Source organism: Mastomys coucha, unplaced genomic scaffold, assembly GCF_008632895.1.
Source record: "Mastomys coucha isolate ucsf_1 unplaced genomic scaffold, UCSF_Mcou_1 pScaffold6, whole genome shotgun sequence".
Lineage (NCBI taxonomy): Eukaryota > Metazoa > Chordata > Mammalia > Rodentia > Muridae > Mastomys > Mastomys coucha.
The window spans coordinates 86,913,172-86,931,227 of NW_022196912.1; the positions used below are offsets into that span (position 1 = coordinate 86,913,172).

Genomic DNA, 18,056 nt, shown 5'->3' on the forward strand with positions numbered 1-18,056 from the left:
AAAACACAAATGCAATTATTCATTCCACCATGATACAATATAAAAATATGTAGACCTCTGGGATTTAGGGAGACCAAAGTTCTGTTCCTGGCAATTATGTACATTTGCTCTGCAATTCAGGCTGAGGTACTAAATGTCTCTGGAACTCAGTTTTATGCCCTTCTAATGACAGGGTTTGTTTTCTATGGTCCTGCTAAGACATCTACACAAAGTAGATCCTGGTGGAAATTGTTAAGAGTTCTTATTTGAAAGATGCTAGAGAATAGAAAAAGATTGTCAGGCCAATTTAAAACTGCTATCAAGTCAACATATAAATAGCCATTCCTTATGCCTTCCTTGCCAGTTAGCAGAGCTTGTAACTTAAGAAACAAATTAAAATTTAACGATTAGCTGAAAGGATAAAAAACAACTACAGAGATTTGTTTAACCCTCTGCTGTAATTCATGCATGCACTTCCAGCTTTTGAAATTTGTTCCTGAGAAAAGCGACATCGACCTGCTAGAGGAACATAAGCACGAGCTGGACCGCATGGCTAAGGCTGATCGCTTCCTGTTTGAGATGAGCAGGTAAGCTGGAAGACACTGGAAATGAAACGTCCCCTTTGCCTTAGTCAGGAAATTGCTAAACCTCATTCAAGATAAACAGCTTGGGCCAGTCACCTGTCTGGAAGCATTTTTTAGTTGTAAAATCTTTCCAGATATGAGCTGTGTGGAATGTGTTCACTTGTGGGGAGGTTCTTGTCCCAGTGAGCCAGTGTCCAAGCATCCTCACAGATGTCCTTGTGGGGCCTCTGGGCCCCTGGACTCTGCCCTTATTGTGCTAAAATGTTCCCTGGGTCCAAGCATAGTCATTCTCACCAACACTTTGATGTCTTGGGATTGTATCTCAGCATCTAATACCTTGACATCTCAGGTGTGTTATAAATTAGAGGGAAATGACATGTTTGTTGAAATATTGGAGGGAGCAGGATCACAGGTCCTGGCAATGAGTGAGACATGGGCAAGCATCACTAATCAGTCATGGCAGTCTTCCCATGGAGCCCCAGCAAGTCTTCTGAACCCTTTTCCAGAACCCCTCTGGGGCAGCCACTGCTCTATAATTGGGTTTGGCATGTGAGCTTGGTCTCTTTGCCATTCTAGGTCCAGTGAACTGATTCCATACTAGAGAAGGACCAGTAGCCCCTGGGGCAGAGCCCTTTCTCCCAGTGCCATGAGCCTGCAGATACTGCCTAGGGGAGTCTGTTCCTCCATTCCTGCTGTGGCCATATTTAGTCCTGTGTTATTCCCTCACAACTAACCATTTTGGAGACTACTGCAGAACAACGGAAAACAAAGGCTTGAGATTTTGAAGCCACACCCTGCAGCCCTCGGAGTAGACAAGCTAATGACCACCCGAAGTAGCAGAAGTAGCCCTTGCCTCTCAAGCATGTGCAGATCTTTACAAGTGCTTTCTCGTGTAACCCTTACAGCAGCCCTGCCTGTAGGGACTTCCAGAAGAGAAGTATACTTTCATCTACCCTCAGGGGAAAGGAATCCCAGCAGAATCTCACTCAAGGTCACCTAATAAAAGGCATATCTGGGCTGCAAACCTAGGTCTGTTTGGGGTTACAGGATGGCATTAGAAAGGGGGCTGATCCTGAACCTTCTATGATGAGCAGGTTAGACATGAGCACGAACTGAAAGCTTTCAGAAGCTTCATAAGAAGGCACGCTGTGACACCCCCACCCCACCCCAACCAGCAACAAGAACCTTGTAGCTTCGATACAGATCAGAGGCTAGCAGTTCCCTGGCTCCTCCAGGAGCTACCTGGAAGGCTAAGCTTGCTTGCCTTCAGGAGACTAGCTTAGTGAGCTGCTTGCAAAGCAAGGTTTGGGAATGAGCATGAGGACCATGTGATGGAGACAAGTCTTTGTAGCTTTGCCAAAGGCCAGACTGTGAAAAGGGAAGAGACTTGAGAGAAGTGGGGGAAGTGGAGTCTACATTTTGATTCCTTTCATCTCTCCTGTTTTCCTAAGAGCTGTGGGTACGTGAGGGAAGTTCGAAATGAAGGGCCCCAGGCAATCACCCAAATACCCCATGCTGATTCGAGAGAAATGGCCTCTCATCCTGAGTGCTAATCAACCCACCTTGCTCTTGCAGAATTAATCATTACCAGCAAAGACTGCAATCACTATACTTCAAAAAGAAGTTTGCAGAGCGTGTGGCAGAAGTGAAGCCCAAAGTAGAAGGTAAGGTCTAAACCACTTAGCAGGAAATATTGTTTGTCTTAAGTGCCCGTGTACAACTTTGAGCCAAGTGCCCAAAGTAAACAACTGCTTCTTTTGAAATTCCAATGGATGGTCATATAAGGTCTGTGTCTTGCACACCCTGGCCTGGCCTGGGCTCTGGAGCTCCTGCACATGGCCTGAGCTTCTCCCAGGGACTGGGATTTTGACCACATGACCATGGCTAAGGAATGAATTTGCCACTCCTAGCATTGAACCTATAATTAGCATTGTCATTGCCGTGCCTTCCTAGGATTTCCTGAGGGTGGAGTTTAGGCTGCTGTCTATGTTTATGCTGTTGAGATGTGGATGGCACTAAAGATCAGTTACAGAATGTACGTCAGTCAGAGTTCCAATCCCTGAGGGAATACCTGCAAGCCATACGTAACAAACGGCCAGTTCACTGTCAGCAGAACTCATTCACTGATCTGACCCACAAGAGGCTTTGGAGTTTTGCAAAGGCAGGCTGGAAACGGAATTGCTCCGCTGTCTGTTCTGTTCCTAAGTGCTTGAGGTTGGCGAGTCAGTCCTGAGAAGGGCTGCAAAGGAGAGGAACTTTTCCATTTTCTGTGGAACCTCCTACCATAGTAGCTGTTAACTGTGCTTATAATTTGCATGTTTTGAAGGTGCTCCCTCACAGTGTAGTGATCCACTCTTACACCCCAAATGTCTGTTAAGATGCGTGGCTTTAGGGTAAACGAAAGCCTAGGCCGTAACGCTGTGTTTGGGCATCTTGCTTTGAAGCTATTCGCTCTGGTTCAGAGGAGGTGTTCAGGAGCAGTGCCCTCAAGCAGCTCCTGGAGGTGGTTTTGGCTTTTGGAAATTATATGAATAAAGGACAAAGAGGCAACGCATATGGATTCAAGATCTCCAGCCTCAACAAGATTGCAGATACAAAATCCAGTATTGACAAGTAAGTGTGTGCCCCTCCAGCATTTGGAGCATCTGGGTGCTTTTATAGAAGGTGAATTGCCCACCTGGACACTGCAGACTCGGGCTTCCTGACTATGCTCCTGCCCTTCCGTTCCTTCCCATTCCTCTCACAAACAGAGGCAATCCTCAAGCTCCCTGGGATCCTTCATCTGTTTTCTCTGCATAGGGACACTGTCTATTCCAGTGGTTCTCAACCTTCCTAATGCTGGTTCCTTCAACCGTTCCTTCCCATTCCTTCAGATGGTTCCTCCTGTTATAGTGACCCCCCAACCATAAAATTATTTTGTTACTACTTCATAACTATAATTTTCTGGTTATAAATTGTAATGTATTTGACCTTGGGAGGAGGGGGAAGTCGAGACCCACACATAAGAAACACTAATCTATTCCAAGGTAAATAAATAAATAAATAAATAAATAAATAAATAAATAAATAACTTGTGGAGTGGTGTGGTACCTCAGTGGATAAAGGTGATTTCCCCAAGACCGAGGGCCTGACTCCCACAAGTTGTCCTCTGACTCAAGCATACATGCCATTTCATGTGTGTGCACACACATACACACAAAAATTAAGTAAGTAAATACGTGTAAAAAGTTTAAACTTTATAGTGTAACATACTAAAGAGAAGCTGCTGATGGGCCTCTAGACAGCCAAAGCCAAGTCACAGCCCGCCCAGCTCTGGATGTCTCTGCCCCTCCACAGAGAAAGGAGAAAGCGGGCCTCCTGGGAACCTCTCAGTCCCGGGCTGGTCTACCAGCCTTAGGAATGTAGTTGCTTTCAGCTGCACATCCCAAGGCTCATTAGGATGTGTCCTAGGATGTGCACAGCACCACAGTTGGGGTAAGCAGTCTGGTTAGAAGCGCTAAGGTGCCAGCTCCTTGTGTCCTGAGCAGGTAGGGTCATCACGCACATTAACTCTCGTTTGTCCAAGAGCTTTGTTTCTCTGGGGCTCTCACTGGCTTCACAGGAACTCGCACAAGCCTCCCTAAGGTAAAACTTCTCAGAACCAAATCCTTTTAGCATGACGGACTGTTCGTCCCAATTACTCCTCACTAATGAGACTTCTTACCCTATGTTCCCTATAGGGTTAGTGAAGCATAGTGCGTAGCAGCCGCTAGTGAACAGCAGCAGCCCTTGGTCTGTGATAAAAGGAGTAAGCCATGTGTTAAGCTGTTCTTTTTGCATCGTGGAGACAGAGTGCTGCTGTGTTATATAAAACCCGTTGTCCTTTCCTTAAAGGGAACCCTGGTGCTTTTTGGAGCACTTTCACATTTGGTTGTCACAGTAGCTTGTCACTGGCTGGGCCAAGTTACTTACCACATGTTGACAGATAAGAAAACCAAGGCCATGCCAAGTGGCTCATTTTGCTGCTCCACCCCCGAGTCTGAGGGAGGATTTAACCCCTGATCAACCCACAGTGCTGCTCTTTGCCCGCAGGTGGGTCTTGTTTGCAGGTTGTTATAGGGACCCGCAGCCTCTTATTTTCATATAAAGAGCAGCTGTCTTCGAAAGGACACCATCTCTTCCATATTCTCACAATGCATGCATGCACCCAAACACATTCCACTTAAGTTAGTGGGAATTTCTCTAGATTGAAAAAAAAAAAAAACTTACCAGGCAGTGTTGGCGGATGACTTTAATCCCAGCACTTGGGAGGCAGAGGCAGGTGGATTTCTGAGTTCGAGGCCAGCCTAGTCTACAGAGTGAGTTCTAGGACAGCCAGGGCTGCACAGAGAAACTCTGTCTCGAAAAACCAAAAGAAAAAAGAAAAAAAAATCACCTTATTGTGATAGTTACCAGTGTTTTGTTTCCACCTTCAGCCCTTAGAGAAGAGGCTCAGGGCAGAGAGGTAGGTTCTATAAGCAATAGTAATACTCCAATAATAAGATGTAGCAAGCTCACAGAAGCCTGAGAGGCCAGAAGTATTGGCCACTGTTTTGCTTTAGTGGAAGTTGTTTTCTAATTACTGATAGGAACAAAAGTAAAGAAAAATACCTATTTGAGCCCTTGGCACAGGAACAGGATTGTATTGTCTGGGTAAAGCCACAGAACACTGGAAATGCTTTACATTGAGACAGGAAAAAAATTGTTAGGCAACTCTGATCCACTTTGGTATAGTGAATAGGGAATAGTGGCTTAGCCTTGTAAATTAGCAAACTGCCTAAATTATGGAAGTGTTACTAAAACTGTATTTGTATACTTCTGTGACAACTTTGCTAGATGAGTAGCTCTTTGTCTAAGCTAGACTACCCAGAAAATTTTAACAAATATCCACACCTGGCCCCAGCTCATCCCAAGTAAATGGCTCTCTGGTGTTGACCCAGGCATCTGGAGTCCAAGTGACTATGATGTGCAGTGGAATTGGTGACAACGGGGCCAGACTAACACAGCTCTGCCTGATAGCATTATCAGACACCCCCTTCCCAATCCAGGTCAGTCAAGGTTCAATCTTGTCATCACCAGACAGGAAAATGGCACCAACAGCTGTTAGAACTACTAAGGGTCATGCAGTTAAGAGCTGAAGAGCTGCTAAAATTAGAAGTGATTTCACAGCTGCAGGGACATTGTCTATGTAATGACACGGTTACGGTACACATCCAGCATCGTCTCTGAAATGGGGGCTTTTCATCCGACCACCCTTTGCACGAGCATCACCTTAAGTGAGCATCACCAATAACCACAACGGGGAGTTATTCTAGACTTGCAAAATACGTTTAGGCTTCCAAACAGCTGCTCTCCTTAATAGGTTCAACAACTGTTCTCGTGCCACGCTACCAATTCTTAGTTTATGTTGGGTCTTGCCCCGGGAATATATAAACCATATTAATCATGTTGCGTGCTATCCTTTTCTTTAATCTTAGGAACATTACTCTTTTGCACTATCTAATAACTATTGTGGAGAATAAGTACCCCAAGGTCCTCAATCTAAGCGAAGAGTTGCGGGATATTCCTCAAGCAGCCAAAGTAAAGTAAGTACAAGGACTGCCCTCCTCCACCAGCTAGACTGCCAAGCAGCAGGCACTGGCTGGCATCGCATTGAAGTGCAAATGTGCCAAGTGGTTTGAATCACAGGCAAACACGCAAGAGAATGTATATTTGTTCTAGGTCCTTTGGAGTACTGACCGCCCCCGTGTGTAAAACCTGATTTTCTTAGAGTACAAGCATCAGCTAGGCCTTTCCGTTTGACTTCTCTGACTCAGAAAACAGAGGCAGGGCTGCAAGTTCAATTCCTGCCTGGGCTACAAAGTAAGGTCACGGCTGGCCTGAGCATCCTAGTGAGACTGTCTCAACAAAAAGGAAACTGAAGGCCGGGGATGCTGCCGAGTGGCAGAGCCCCTGCCTATGTGTGAGGCCATAGGGTTAGCCCCAGGGATGCTTCTGAAGAGCAGCTATAGTGAACACAGGTAGCCCTGAGTCAAAGGAGGACCCAGGGTGAAACAAACGGGAGGCCTCCGTGTGAGGAAGCCACCCGTCATTTTCACAGATACGCACACTCCTTGGAACCAAGCAGCCCGTTAATGGGAAGCAGTCATTATGCAAATCAAGAAACTAAAAATAAAATGGGAAGTTGCCAAACTTTCCCCAGAATCTCGTGCTGTTTCAGAGATGGAAACAGGCAACTTTCCATGCTCTCCTCACTCCACCCCTCCTTCTGATAGACATATTTAAGCTGCACCTTTTGCCATGAATTTACAACCTAGAATGGGTGGACTTGTTCTCTCTCTCTCTCTCTCTCTCTCTCAACCTTGGTATAAGAAATAGAGTAGGTAACACAAAAAGTTATCTATTTGAGTAAATGAACTGTTGGTGAGCTCTTTGATATGGTGGGGGTTGTGAGAACTGAGCTTTCATGGTTAATGTTTAAAAGCCATGAAGTAGAAAGCATAGGAGAAGCCCAGGGATCTTTCTCCACTAAAAACAAAGAAGGCAGGAAAGTGAAAAGTAACCAGGATGCAAAATGCATGCTGAGTGAGGCTAAGTACCTTTCCCACTGCTGCAGTCATGGCGAGCTGCAGGGTCCTGTCTGAATGGGGTTCTGGGCCAGCCACCTTCTTAGAGAGCCAAACTCGGCAAAGGCGTTCTGTGATTCAAACATAAAATATTCCTGCACACATGGGAAACATTTTTCTTCTGCTATTTTTAACCTATAAAATATACCTGCTGGCAGAGGAAAACAAAAAATGTACAGAAAAATTAAAATTATACATATAAGTTACTTGTTTTTTTTTTTTTTTAATGCTGTAGCTTTTGTGAAATCTGAGAATGAAAGGGAGGAATGTTTTCTTTTTAATCACATTTATTTAGTGTGTGTGTATGTATGTGTGCTCGTGTATGTGCTCGTGCGTGTGTGTGTACACATGCATGCTCCATGACAGCCTTTGGAAGTCATAACAACTGTTTTCTCCAACCATGTGAGTCCTTAGGAGTAACCTGGGGTTGTCAAGCTTGGCAACAAGCGCTTTTACCCACTGAGCCATCTCACTGTCCCTGGAAATATGGTTTATAAGCTAAACATATGCCTGCCTCCAAGCATGTACTATCTCGAGCCACAGCGTATTTATTCTGTAAGCTGCTTACCAACTGCTAAGATGTCGCTCTCTCCAACAGCATGACTGAGCTGGACAAAGAGATCAGCACCCTGAGGAGTGGCCTGAAAGCTGTAGAGACAGTGAGTACCTGCCTCCCACCGTAACTGCTTCACTTCTTCACCAGTGTGCGAACCTTGAGCACAGGAGTGCCTTTGGCATGTGCTCTGCCCAGGATAAACATGATTTTTATGAGAGTGACCAGAAAGAAGCAGGCACCAGGTGTGCCCAGTATAGGAACTCAGTTTTATGCAGCCAAATGTCCTGAGTGGCTCCCTGTGGTGGGAACTGAAAGTGGGCAAGGAGGGCCACCAATTCACCCAAGAAGCAGGCCTTAGCATGAGTGGACCAGGTGAGGCAACCTTCCATTTCCATGTTCTGTTACCGTTGGATGTGACTCTCCACAGGCTGATGGCAACCTCTGTGCTACTTCTGAACTGGTCCTTTGAGGAATCTTCACCAAACACATACTTGGGCATAGTATATTGTGTCCCAGGCACAGGGTCATAGTGACCCAGCGTCCAATGCTTTCCAATGCTGCAATGGTGAGAGCAGCCAGTTCCCTCAGCAGGACCCTGTCTAGATAAGCATGGTGATCAAAGAGGGACTGGATGAGAGAACTGGATTGAGGCTAGCCTGGAGGAGTGTGATTGACTGACACGTCCTAGAGAAAGTGCTCCTATGGAAGAGATGAACTCCAGTTATGGCTTAGAAGCAGGATGGTGTAGAAAGGTACCTAGGAAGGGGGCTGCCCAGGTACAGAAGATAAAAGGGAGCTACAGGAATGTGGAGAAGATAGGGAGGAGTCAGAAGAATGTAACACAGCCATGCTAGGACACCACCAAGGAGTGTCTACATGAATGCAGCTGCCAGGGAACGAGTCCAGGGATGAGAACCACCACTCACAGCCCTGCCCAGTTGGCTATGTCTGAACTGGGTGAGGTTACTGATTCAGAAATAGTCTGAAATTTGCCCCTCCCTTAAATACCTTGCAGGTAATTTATCGCCAAATGCCATGGTACCCTCCTTTCTCATTTTAATCCCAAAACACCAGGACATTTCTCCATAGATTTTTAGAAGGCTTGGCCTAGCAGGGATGCTTGGTAATTTCAGTTGTTACCCTCTCCTTCTCATGTAGACTTTCTTGAGACTCAAGCAGCAGTTGTATCACCCCTAAGCCAGGTGGTGGACATGCTTGAACCCTGTGTCTGAGTTAGAAGACCACCAGGTCAAGGTGTTCTTCCAGGGATGGACATGCTGTGCTTGTGCTTGCTAAAAAGTAGTTGTGCTACATCTCCCAGGTGGCGTATACTGCATCATGTTTTTAATAGTAAAGGAACCGCAGAAGCTGCCTAAGGTAGGGGTTTTGCTGTGGTTAACTCCATGACCAAAAGCGGCTTAGAGAGGAGAGGGCTTATTTCAGTTATATTTCCATATCATAGCTCGTCATCAATAGGAATCAACAGGAACAGCAACAGGAGCCAGGAACTGAAGCAGAGGCTGTGAGAGAATGCTGCTTGCTGGCTCCTTCCCTAGCAATCATTAGTGAAGGCAATACTCTAAAGACATGTGTGCAGGCTAGTCTGGAGGGGGCATCGTCTCATGTGAGATGACCCTAGCTTGTTTCAAGTTAACAAAATCACCATCGAGGACAGCCTGTCTCCGCCCCTGGCAGCTGAAATGTCAAGCCATAACTGGACATAATAGGAGGCAGCAGAGCTTGACTCACCCGGATATTCATTTGTCCATGTGTCCTAATTGTGCTTTGTCCAAGTCAGAAGTGTCAGAGATAAACTTGGATACAGTGATGGATTGGATAATGACATCTTTTAAGATAGTTCACCATCCCTATACCAGCACACTCTCTCTCAATCTCTCTCTCTCTCTCTCTCTCTCTCTCAATCTCTCTCTCAATCTCTCTCTCTCAATCTCTCTCTCTCAATCTCTCTCTCTCTCAATCTCTCTCTCTCTCTCTCTTTCTCTCTTTGTGTGTGTGTGTGTGTGTGTGTGTGTGTGTGTGTACATGTATACCAAGGTACTGAAACTGTGGTGATGTCTTTAGTCAAAGCTGGCTCCGTAGTTTGAGTTTCTGCTTCTGTCATTTCATTTCGTCTGCCATGAAGAACAGTATCAGCAGTAGACTAGTCAGAACCCATAGCCCTTGACACTCATGCTGAAAAGCACCTCTGCCCCTCACAGTCGGCTAGCTTGCTAGCACTGAGGTAGGCAGACCTTGCTCAAATTCTGCTTCTGACACTGATCAACTCCTTGACTCTTTGAGCAAAGAATTCAAGTCCTCTAAGCTCCATGTATCTATGCAGTGGGGATAACGATGCTGGGGGACTGTAGATGTTAAGAATGTGAGTTTCAAAATGGCTGGACTTGATGACTGAAATTTGAAATTCTTCTGTGTCATCGTCGTCACCATGGTAGTGGAAAATGTAGGAAATGAACAAAAGATTCCTTTTCCTACCTGCCTGTTCACCAAGACCTATTATTGGTGTGGACAAGAAGCAAGGAGGGGGGACAAGCCTGTTGCCGTGAGCTACAGCTGCCGTTCTGCTGACCTAGAAACCATGGTTTGGGAAGTAAATAGAATTGGTAGATGATGAAGGAGGAAGAAAACCAAACAAAACAAAGAAAAATCAAGAATCCGAAATTCTGCACCGGAACATCGACCAGCAGGCTCAGCCTCATAAATACTTGGAATCCTACTGTTTGGGTTCTGTTTATTTTGACCAAGTATTCATTTGCTTCTTAAGCTGGAGTAAGAAATCACCTTGTTTAAAATCTCAGAAACAGTAGCTGTTTTCAGATATGTCTGCACACATGGGTGTGGCCTTGGTGTGGAGAGGAAGGGTGGGAAGTGAACGTGCTTGAGATGTTTCAGATGATGCATTTGCTATCTGAGCTCTTCAACTTGATGAGTCTTGTGGAGTAAGAGACAAGATGTGCACATGTGAGACCTCTGCTTTCTGTGTTTCAGGAGCTGGAGTATCAGAAGACTCAGCCCCCACAGCCTGGAGACAAGTTCGTGTCTGTTGTCAGCCAGTTCATCACCCTGGCTAGCTTCAGCTTCTCAGATGTTGAAGATCTTTTAGCAGAAGCTAAAGAGCTGGTAAATTTCCCTGTGCACGTACTCACGCAGTTCTTCTGCCCTGAGTTTTTTGTGTGGTGCTAAAGGACAGCAGTCTATTTGGGAAGAAGCTAGAGTAGTATTCGAGCGTCATGGTCAGGAACTGCAGCAGTAGATAATGTTTTCCGGATCCGGTTGTTCTGGGAACACTTGTATTGTCATCTCCAGGGTAGCCCTTGGTGTCTAACTGGCCTGTGTTGCCTTTTGGTTAGCAAGACCTTGCAGGGTAGAATGGTGGCACCGTTGCCTTGGTTGCCACTGGATTGATATGTTCATCTCTGGAAGCAGAGTAAGTGATGAGAACTAGGAACAGGTAGGCCCAAGGCCACATAAGTCTGTGTAAGATGTTTGTTTCAAGGGCACAGAGGCTGATATGCAGAGCATATCAACACTGATGCGTTTCACTTCACAGCATCATTGCAAAGGAACACGATTTTAGTAAGACACTTTGTTGTGATACTTTCTATTTAAAATTTGTTTTCTTCTATGAGAAAGGCTTTTGTTGGCTGATAGCCAACACTTCGCAGCATGCTTCCTTGTTACATCTTCCCTGGGTAGCTTCTCATTATTCATGGATGATATTAGGTTCATTCTCCACTGCAGAATTCTACACAGCCCATCTTTTTTTTTTTTTAAGATTTATTTATTATTATAAGTAAGTACACTGTAGCTATCTTCAGATGGGTTAGAGGATGTCAAGTCTCATTACGGGTGGTTGTGAGCCATCATGTGGTTGCTGGGATTTGAACTCAGGACCTTTGGAAGAGCAGTCAGTACTCTTACCCACTGAGCCATCTCACCAGCCCAACACAGCCCATCTTTTAAGTTTGATTTTTGTCACTGTGCTAAATAAAAAGACCAACAGCAGCTTTTGGAGGAAAGTGTTTATTTGGTTTACATGCCCCAGTCAGTCCATCATGAGGGGAAGTCGGGGCGTGAACTCAAGACAGGAACTGAAGCAGAGGCCATGGAGGAATGCTGCTTATGGGCTTGCTCCCCATGGCTTGCTCAGCCCACTTCTTCATTCAATCCAGGACCACCTACCGAAGGGTGGGCCGAGCTCTCCAACATCAATTAATCCAGAAAATACCCCACAGACTTGCCCACAGGCCTGTCTGTCGTCGGAGGTTCTCCGCTGACATTGCACTCTCCCCAGATATGTCTAGCTCTGTATCAAGTGGACACTAACCAGCACAACCTCCCTCCATGCTCCTTTGTCTTAAGTCTCTCCCTCAAACCTCACTAGTAGGCAGCGTTTTCGGTGCTCTGGTTGAGTTATTTGGTGTGGATGATTGAGCTCAAGCTCAGAGGTTTTGTTCACAAACATCAGCTAATTTCAGTACTATCTACCCGCCTTACGAATAAACAAGGAGACAGCATGTGCCACAGAGCTGCTACTAGGGATCCAATTTTGACATACCACAGTGAGAATAAGACAAATAATATCCATAGGTGTGGTCCAAACCACCACCATGAGATTCCTATCTATTGTTGTGTTTGTAAAAGAAAGGACCCCTGCCTACCTCGTCACAGAGCTGGAACACAGAATCAATGAATTATCTTTAAAAAAAAAAAAAATGCAGAAAACCCTGTGGTTTTGTGTGTGGGAACATTAATCTGACTTGAGGTTTCTTCAGATTTCTAAAACTAAAATATATATGACTTCATCATCACTAGAATTCCTAGATAAAAAGATCATCCATGATGGTTTAAAGAGCATGAACTTGAATATTTGAGAAGCTCAGCTGTAGACTGTTTATTGCTGTTTTGTTCATACCAGAACTTTTAGAGATGAGCTTATAAAACCCTGAATTAAGCTAGACTACTCTAATGTGGTGTGTGAGGAATGTTATGTTTTTCCCTAAAGAGTTCTGTTTTGTAATAGAATATTTCCAAATAAGTAAAACGTTGAGAACAGCTCTACATTTAAGAGAAAATGGTTGGAAAAAATATGTTTTAAAATCTGAGGGCCAGTGAGATGTCTCAGTGTGTAAACCACTTTTCATGCAAACCTGACGGCCTGACGGCCTGAGTTCCATCCTGGTACCCACCAGGAGGAGAGATGTGACTCTAAAAGTTGACCTCTGACCTCCACATGGGCACTACTGCACAAATGCACCTGCAGACTTACATGTATGGACACACAACAACTAAAGTTTCAAATATATAAAGTAATTATAAAATATGTAAAATATACATGTCTTAGTCAAATTTGTTATGTATAAAAACACAGTAAACATTCTTTAGTATGCTTAATATTATGTAATGCCAGGAGTTTTAACAATATAAGTAATGCAGGTAACACAAGAAAAATCAAGTCAATTAGAAACCATGGACTTGAAGATGATACAAACTTACCACGGTCTGAGTCTGAAGAAAACAGAAGGTCAGATCAGAACACAGTTGATTAGCATAGGAAAAGAGAATTCTGTGGACTCTGGAGCCTGACCTCTGAGCTAGGCCAAGCAGGGCCAGCAGCACTAACAGTAATGGTTGTCTGGGTAATGCTGAGATTCCTTAGGAAAGCCAGCTTTCTAAGTTACTAAAGGAAGGCTTAGAGAATCAACAACAGCTACGAGGTTTAAAGAGAAACTGCATATACTGGTTTATTGCTGTATATTTTGTTTTACTTTTTAAAATTATTCCTAACTTTGTATTTGTCTGCTTTGAAAGAGAGACATTGAAAAGATTTCTGAGCAGTAGGACTGGCCTAAAGTACTGTCAGCCACAGTACTTTATACTCGGATACACAGTGTATTATACTCGGATAATAATAACGAGTCCACAGTCAATTGTCATTTCCTAATTAGAGCTGAGGAACCTAAGGGCAGTATCAGCATTATTTACGGGTAGGAGAAAGCAGCTGAGAAGTCTTCGGCCCAATTTTTTTTCCTGTACCCCATGTGGCCCCAATAAATGGAATTAAACTACATCAAAGGAAAGCTTAAAGTACTGGGGTTTCTGACCCCTGCGGTGCTTGCTCTGTCTCTGTGTCTTTCATGTCCTGCTCCAGCGTATTTTGCCTTCCTGTTTACTACTGTTTAGTTAACACCAAGTTGTCTGAGGAGATCATAGGTGTTCAGCTAAAATGTAGCCGGCAGGAATCATGGCTTGGGAATCAGGGAGTGTCCAGGTCTTGCTTTGGAGACAACAAGTAGGTGCATGTAACCGCTGGAGAATAGTGGGCTGGCCAAAAACCATCAGTCGTGTCTAAGCTCCTGGCCTTCTCCGGAGAATTCAGTTTGACTGTGAACTCAGTTCTCTTGGAACACTGAATCTTCTTTTCTTAATCTTTTTCACCAGTTCACTAAAGCAGTGAAGCACTTTGGGGAAGAGGCTGGCAAAATACAGCCAGACGAGTTCTTTGGGATCTTTGATCAGTTTCTTCAGGCCGTGGCAGAAGCGAAACAGGAAAATGAGAACATGAGGAAAAGGAAGGAGGAAGAGGAGCGGCGGGCTCGCCTGGAAGCTCAGGTGAGAGAGGCTCCCCTAGCAGGCTCTCCCGGCAGGCCTATGGCCACAGCCCTCAGGCTTCAGGGAATCCGTCTTTCCCTTTGTGATGCCAGGTGACAGGCAGGTGCTCCAGCACCCCGCTATGACCCAGACCCAGGACCCAAGTTCCCACAGCACTGGGAGGGAAAACCATGCATGCATTCTAGAGTGCTGCGGGCAGCTGGGCAGCTCAGCGCCATGCCACGCTTCCCTTGAACAGTTTGGCAGCTTCTTTCCAATTGCTGAAAAAGTCGATCCACGTCCTGCAAGTTTATCTCCTTAGTAATTACCCTCAAGAAACGATCATAAATTTGCAAAAGGACATTAGCATCCTTTATAATAACCGTAAATTATCTATTTACTGCCTCACATGCTTTAAAAAAAAAAGAAAAAAAAAGACTATAGTGGAATTTACCTAGAAGTTGGTAAGTGTTGTTTTTCACTGTCCACTGCTTTTGCAGTGAGTTCTCACATCACCCATATAGGTTAGCAGGCATAGCTAAACATGGCTTCACGGAAGAGATTCGTTCCCTCCCGTGGCCCAGAATTCTTTCCTCTACACTGAAAACAAAGTGTGCTCTAACCCTAAGAGGGCTCTTCCTATGCACAGCTCAAAGAGCAGCGGGAGAGGGAGCGGAAGATGAGAAAGGCCAAGGAAAGCAGTGAAGAGAGCGGAGAGTTTGACGACCTGGTCTCGGCGCTGCGCTCAGGAGAGGTGTTTGACAAAGACCTTTCAAAACTCAAACGGAACAGGAAACGCATTTCCAACCAGGTGACGGACAGCAGCCGGGAGCGGCCAATCACAAAACTTAATTTTTAGTTTCCTTGCATCCTTTTCTAGAAAGCGCGGTAGCAGCCCTTTGGAGTGACTAGAACTTTCCATTACACTGCCTTGCGATCCAAAACAATGGCAATTTCTTCTCTCATCTGTGAGTGAAGGTGTGAATGTGTGTGTGTAAATGTATGTGTATATATATGTGAAAATGTACATAAAAGTCTTAAGTGTTGTCCGGGGACCTATGTGTATGCTTAAAAAGTTCACGTTAATGTGTGCGCCCAGAAACCCTTTGTGGATGCATTCATATTGAGTGGAGTTCATTTTCTTTCCCTGAACACCATGCCTGTTCAGAAGCACAATACTCTCTCCTGAAACAGATAACAGACATTCCTTTAAAGGGGGTGGGGGTGGGGAGAAAAGAGGAAGTTAAAAAAAGGCTTGTCTTGTGAAGTATTTTATGGTTCCCAAGGTTGGTGTAGTGAGACAATTTCCCCTGGTAGAAATGGAGTTGGAAAACAGACGGGTGAGCTCAGCGGTTGTGGGCGTGGCACCACTGCCCACATCAATGACTGACTTAGGGGGACAGCTCTGAGGTTCCAATGCTGCTGTTGGGGTACACTCTTGTCTGGAGTACAAACGTCTGTTGAAAACATCTTGCACACATATCATGTAGAGTGTCAATCACACTTCGTTTATATATTTAAAACTTGAACACTGTTTTCCCCCTAATTTCATCAATTTTTCTGCCAAGTGCTCTTGATGACTTCTTTCATTGGTTTTGCTTTTTTGAAAACACACTTTCCCAGTGATGCCTCCTAGATCCTGGACCAGAATTGCCAGAGCCTCCTCATTGACCTAACAAACAATACAGATCTGTAGACCTGACAAATAAAATTTTCCACCCAAGACTTAGTGGAAGAACTCCCTGAAGATTCTTAAAGGCATAGGGGTGCTTTTGGGGTGTCTTCTGTTTTCTGTATGGGCTGCGCTGCATGTCCTGGGATAAAGGACACTCAAATGGACACGAAATGTCAACAGTATCTACAGGGATGCTCAGATCTATTTATCTCAAAGAATATTTGAAGTGATCGCTGTTACGTGTTGTCATTTTAAATTGTGTGTCAGTGACACTACCTGTACAATTTCAGTCCAAAAAATAAAGCTCTCAGGGAGAAATGATTAAAAAAAAAAACAATGAGCAGTAGAGAATAAAATATGGACGCTTACCACTGACCTGCCAACTCCTAGTATCCTTAAATTATATGGTATGTAAAGAGGACTGTTACCTTGTTTCCTTTTGCTTTATTTATTTGTACTAGGGCGTGGGGAGGGACTAGCGTTTTCTCTTGTTTTTCCATCTATCCTTTTGTGGTTGGGTTTCCTGTGGAGAGAGTAGTTTTTCCTATTGCACTACAATATTATTTACTCACTAAATTGAGTTTTTCAGTCAAGTATCAAATATTTATTAAGCACTTACTATGTACCAGGCATAGTAGAGCTGTAGTGGTAAGCAAGACAGAGTCCCTGCCCATCAAGGAGTTCACATTCTAAACGGGGTCTTCAGGGACGGTAGAAGGCCAGTGTGCATAGTATACAGGAACCGTACTATTTAAAAAGTCATCTGTATAAACGATAATGTCTAGTGCAGATGGCAAGGGGTCTGCGCTGTGTAAAAGCTGTGAAACGGTGCTCTAAGAATTGTCAAGAGCCGTGGTTTTTACTTTTTTTGTTTTTCTTCATCACAAACTTAGCGACCTTTCTACCCATTGTGTGGAAGCAAATGGCTCTTAACTAAGGCAGTCACAGGTACAAAGCAGAGCTGACTCTCCCAGCCCCGAGCTAACCACAGCCTGCAAGCATCCTGGCTGCCTGCCGTGCTGATGGAGACTTGGCTTGCTCGGGCCAGCTTGGTGAGAAGGAGGAGGAGGAGGAGGAGGAGGAGGAGGAGCGGGGTGGAGTGACGGATTTCACTGTTCCTGATCTAAAGTGCCTCTTTGTATATTCTTTTCTATTGATAGCAGGAAAAGTTTGGTCCAGCTCAGCTTTGGAACTGTGGAGAGAGATTCACAACAGAGAGAGCAGGTCTATGTCGCATGTCCCTTACCCCTCTTAGAATCATCCTGATTTCCATGTAGCCAGCCCTCCTGGTAGGCCACCTTTGCCATTCCCAGCTTTTGGGTTTATTTTCCTAAAGACTGTGTGCAGGTAACTTCATGTGCCATTGTTACAAACAAACACAAATCGACTTTTTAGACTGGTGCTGGTGTAAGTAGCCACTTTTCTCTCTTGAGTATGTATTTTAAAGATTTTTTTTTTAAATAATGCCAAAAAAAAAGAAAAGAAAAGCATTATAATTTTTAAACTTAATGAAACGTCTCGTATCTTCTTAGCTTAGTAGCTGGAACCACTTAGTCTTTAGGTGCAAGACTGTTGTTACAGAACCAAGAAAATAAAGATGTTGTGTGTGCTATGAGTCTGTACATTTTTTTAAATAGCAATATGCAATAAAGATGACTTCACTGGGTGTACAGATGTGTTTTCTATATATTATTAAAATAGCAAGGTTAAACTTTCGTGCACTCTACCATTGAATTTAAATGTAGCAAATCGGTGAATCAGAACTGTATATGTATTTTTAAATGTGCTTACCCTGGAGCTAAAGGAGCGTAGGTCCCTAGTGCAGCAGTGTTTCGTATGTCTAGACTACAGTGCTAACTCTTTCCATACTTGATTTATGTGGCACATCCATGCCTCTGAGTTAGGCGTGGTGGAGCTTCCAACTCCAGCATCAACACCTGTGCATCGTGAAACGTCCCTGACGTGCATCAGTGTGAGAAACGCCACCTGCATGGAGGAAGACGTCCCAG

The 18,056-nt window shown here is 44.6% G+C and overlaps 1 protein-coding gene across 8 annotated transcripts in view; it reads left to right on the forward strand.

The window, feature by feature from the left end:
- Daam1 (dishevelled associated activator of morphogenesis 1) overlaps positions 1–17,713 on the forward strand; it is a 150,105-nt gene extending 132,392 nt beyond the window's left edge. For all 8 annotated transcript variants that reach the window (XM_031356974.1, XM_031356980.1, XM_031356975.1 and 5 more), the window contains 8 exons: positions 460–566; positions 2,139–2,227; positions 3,008–3,176; positions 6,059–6,166; positions 7,806–7,866; positions 10,770–10,901; positions 14,223–14,393; positions 15,022–17,713. In XM_031356974.1, the coding sequence (XP_031212834.1) occupies positions 460–566; positions 2,139–2,227; positions 3,008–3,176; positions 6,059–6,166; positions 7,806–7,866; positions 10,770–10,901; positions 14,223–14,393; positions 15,022–15,231 (1,047 nt within the window). In that variant the 3' untranslated portion in view covers positions 15,232–17,713. The remainder of the gene's footprint in view (positions 1–459; positions 567–2,138; positions 2,228–3,007; positions 3,177–6,058; positions 6,167–7,805; positions 7,867–10,769; positions 10,902–14,222; positions 14,394–15,021) is intronic.
- Positions 17,714–18,056: the final 343 nt, after the last annotated feature.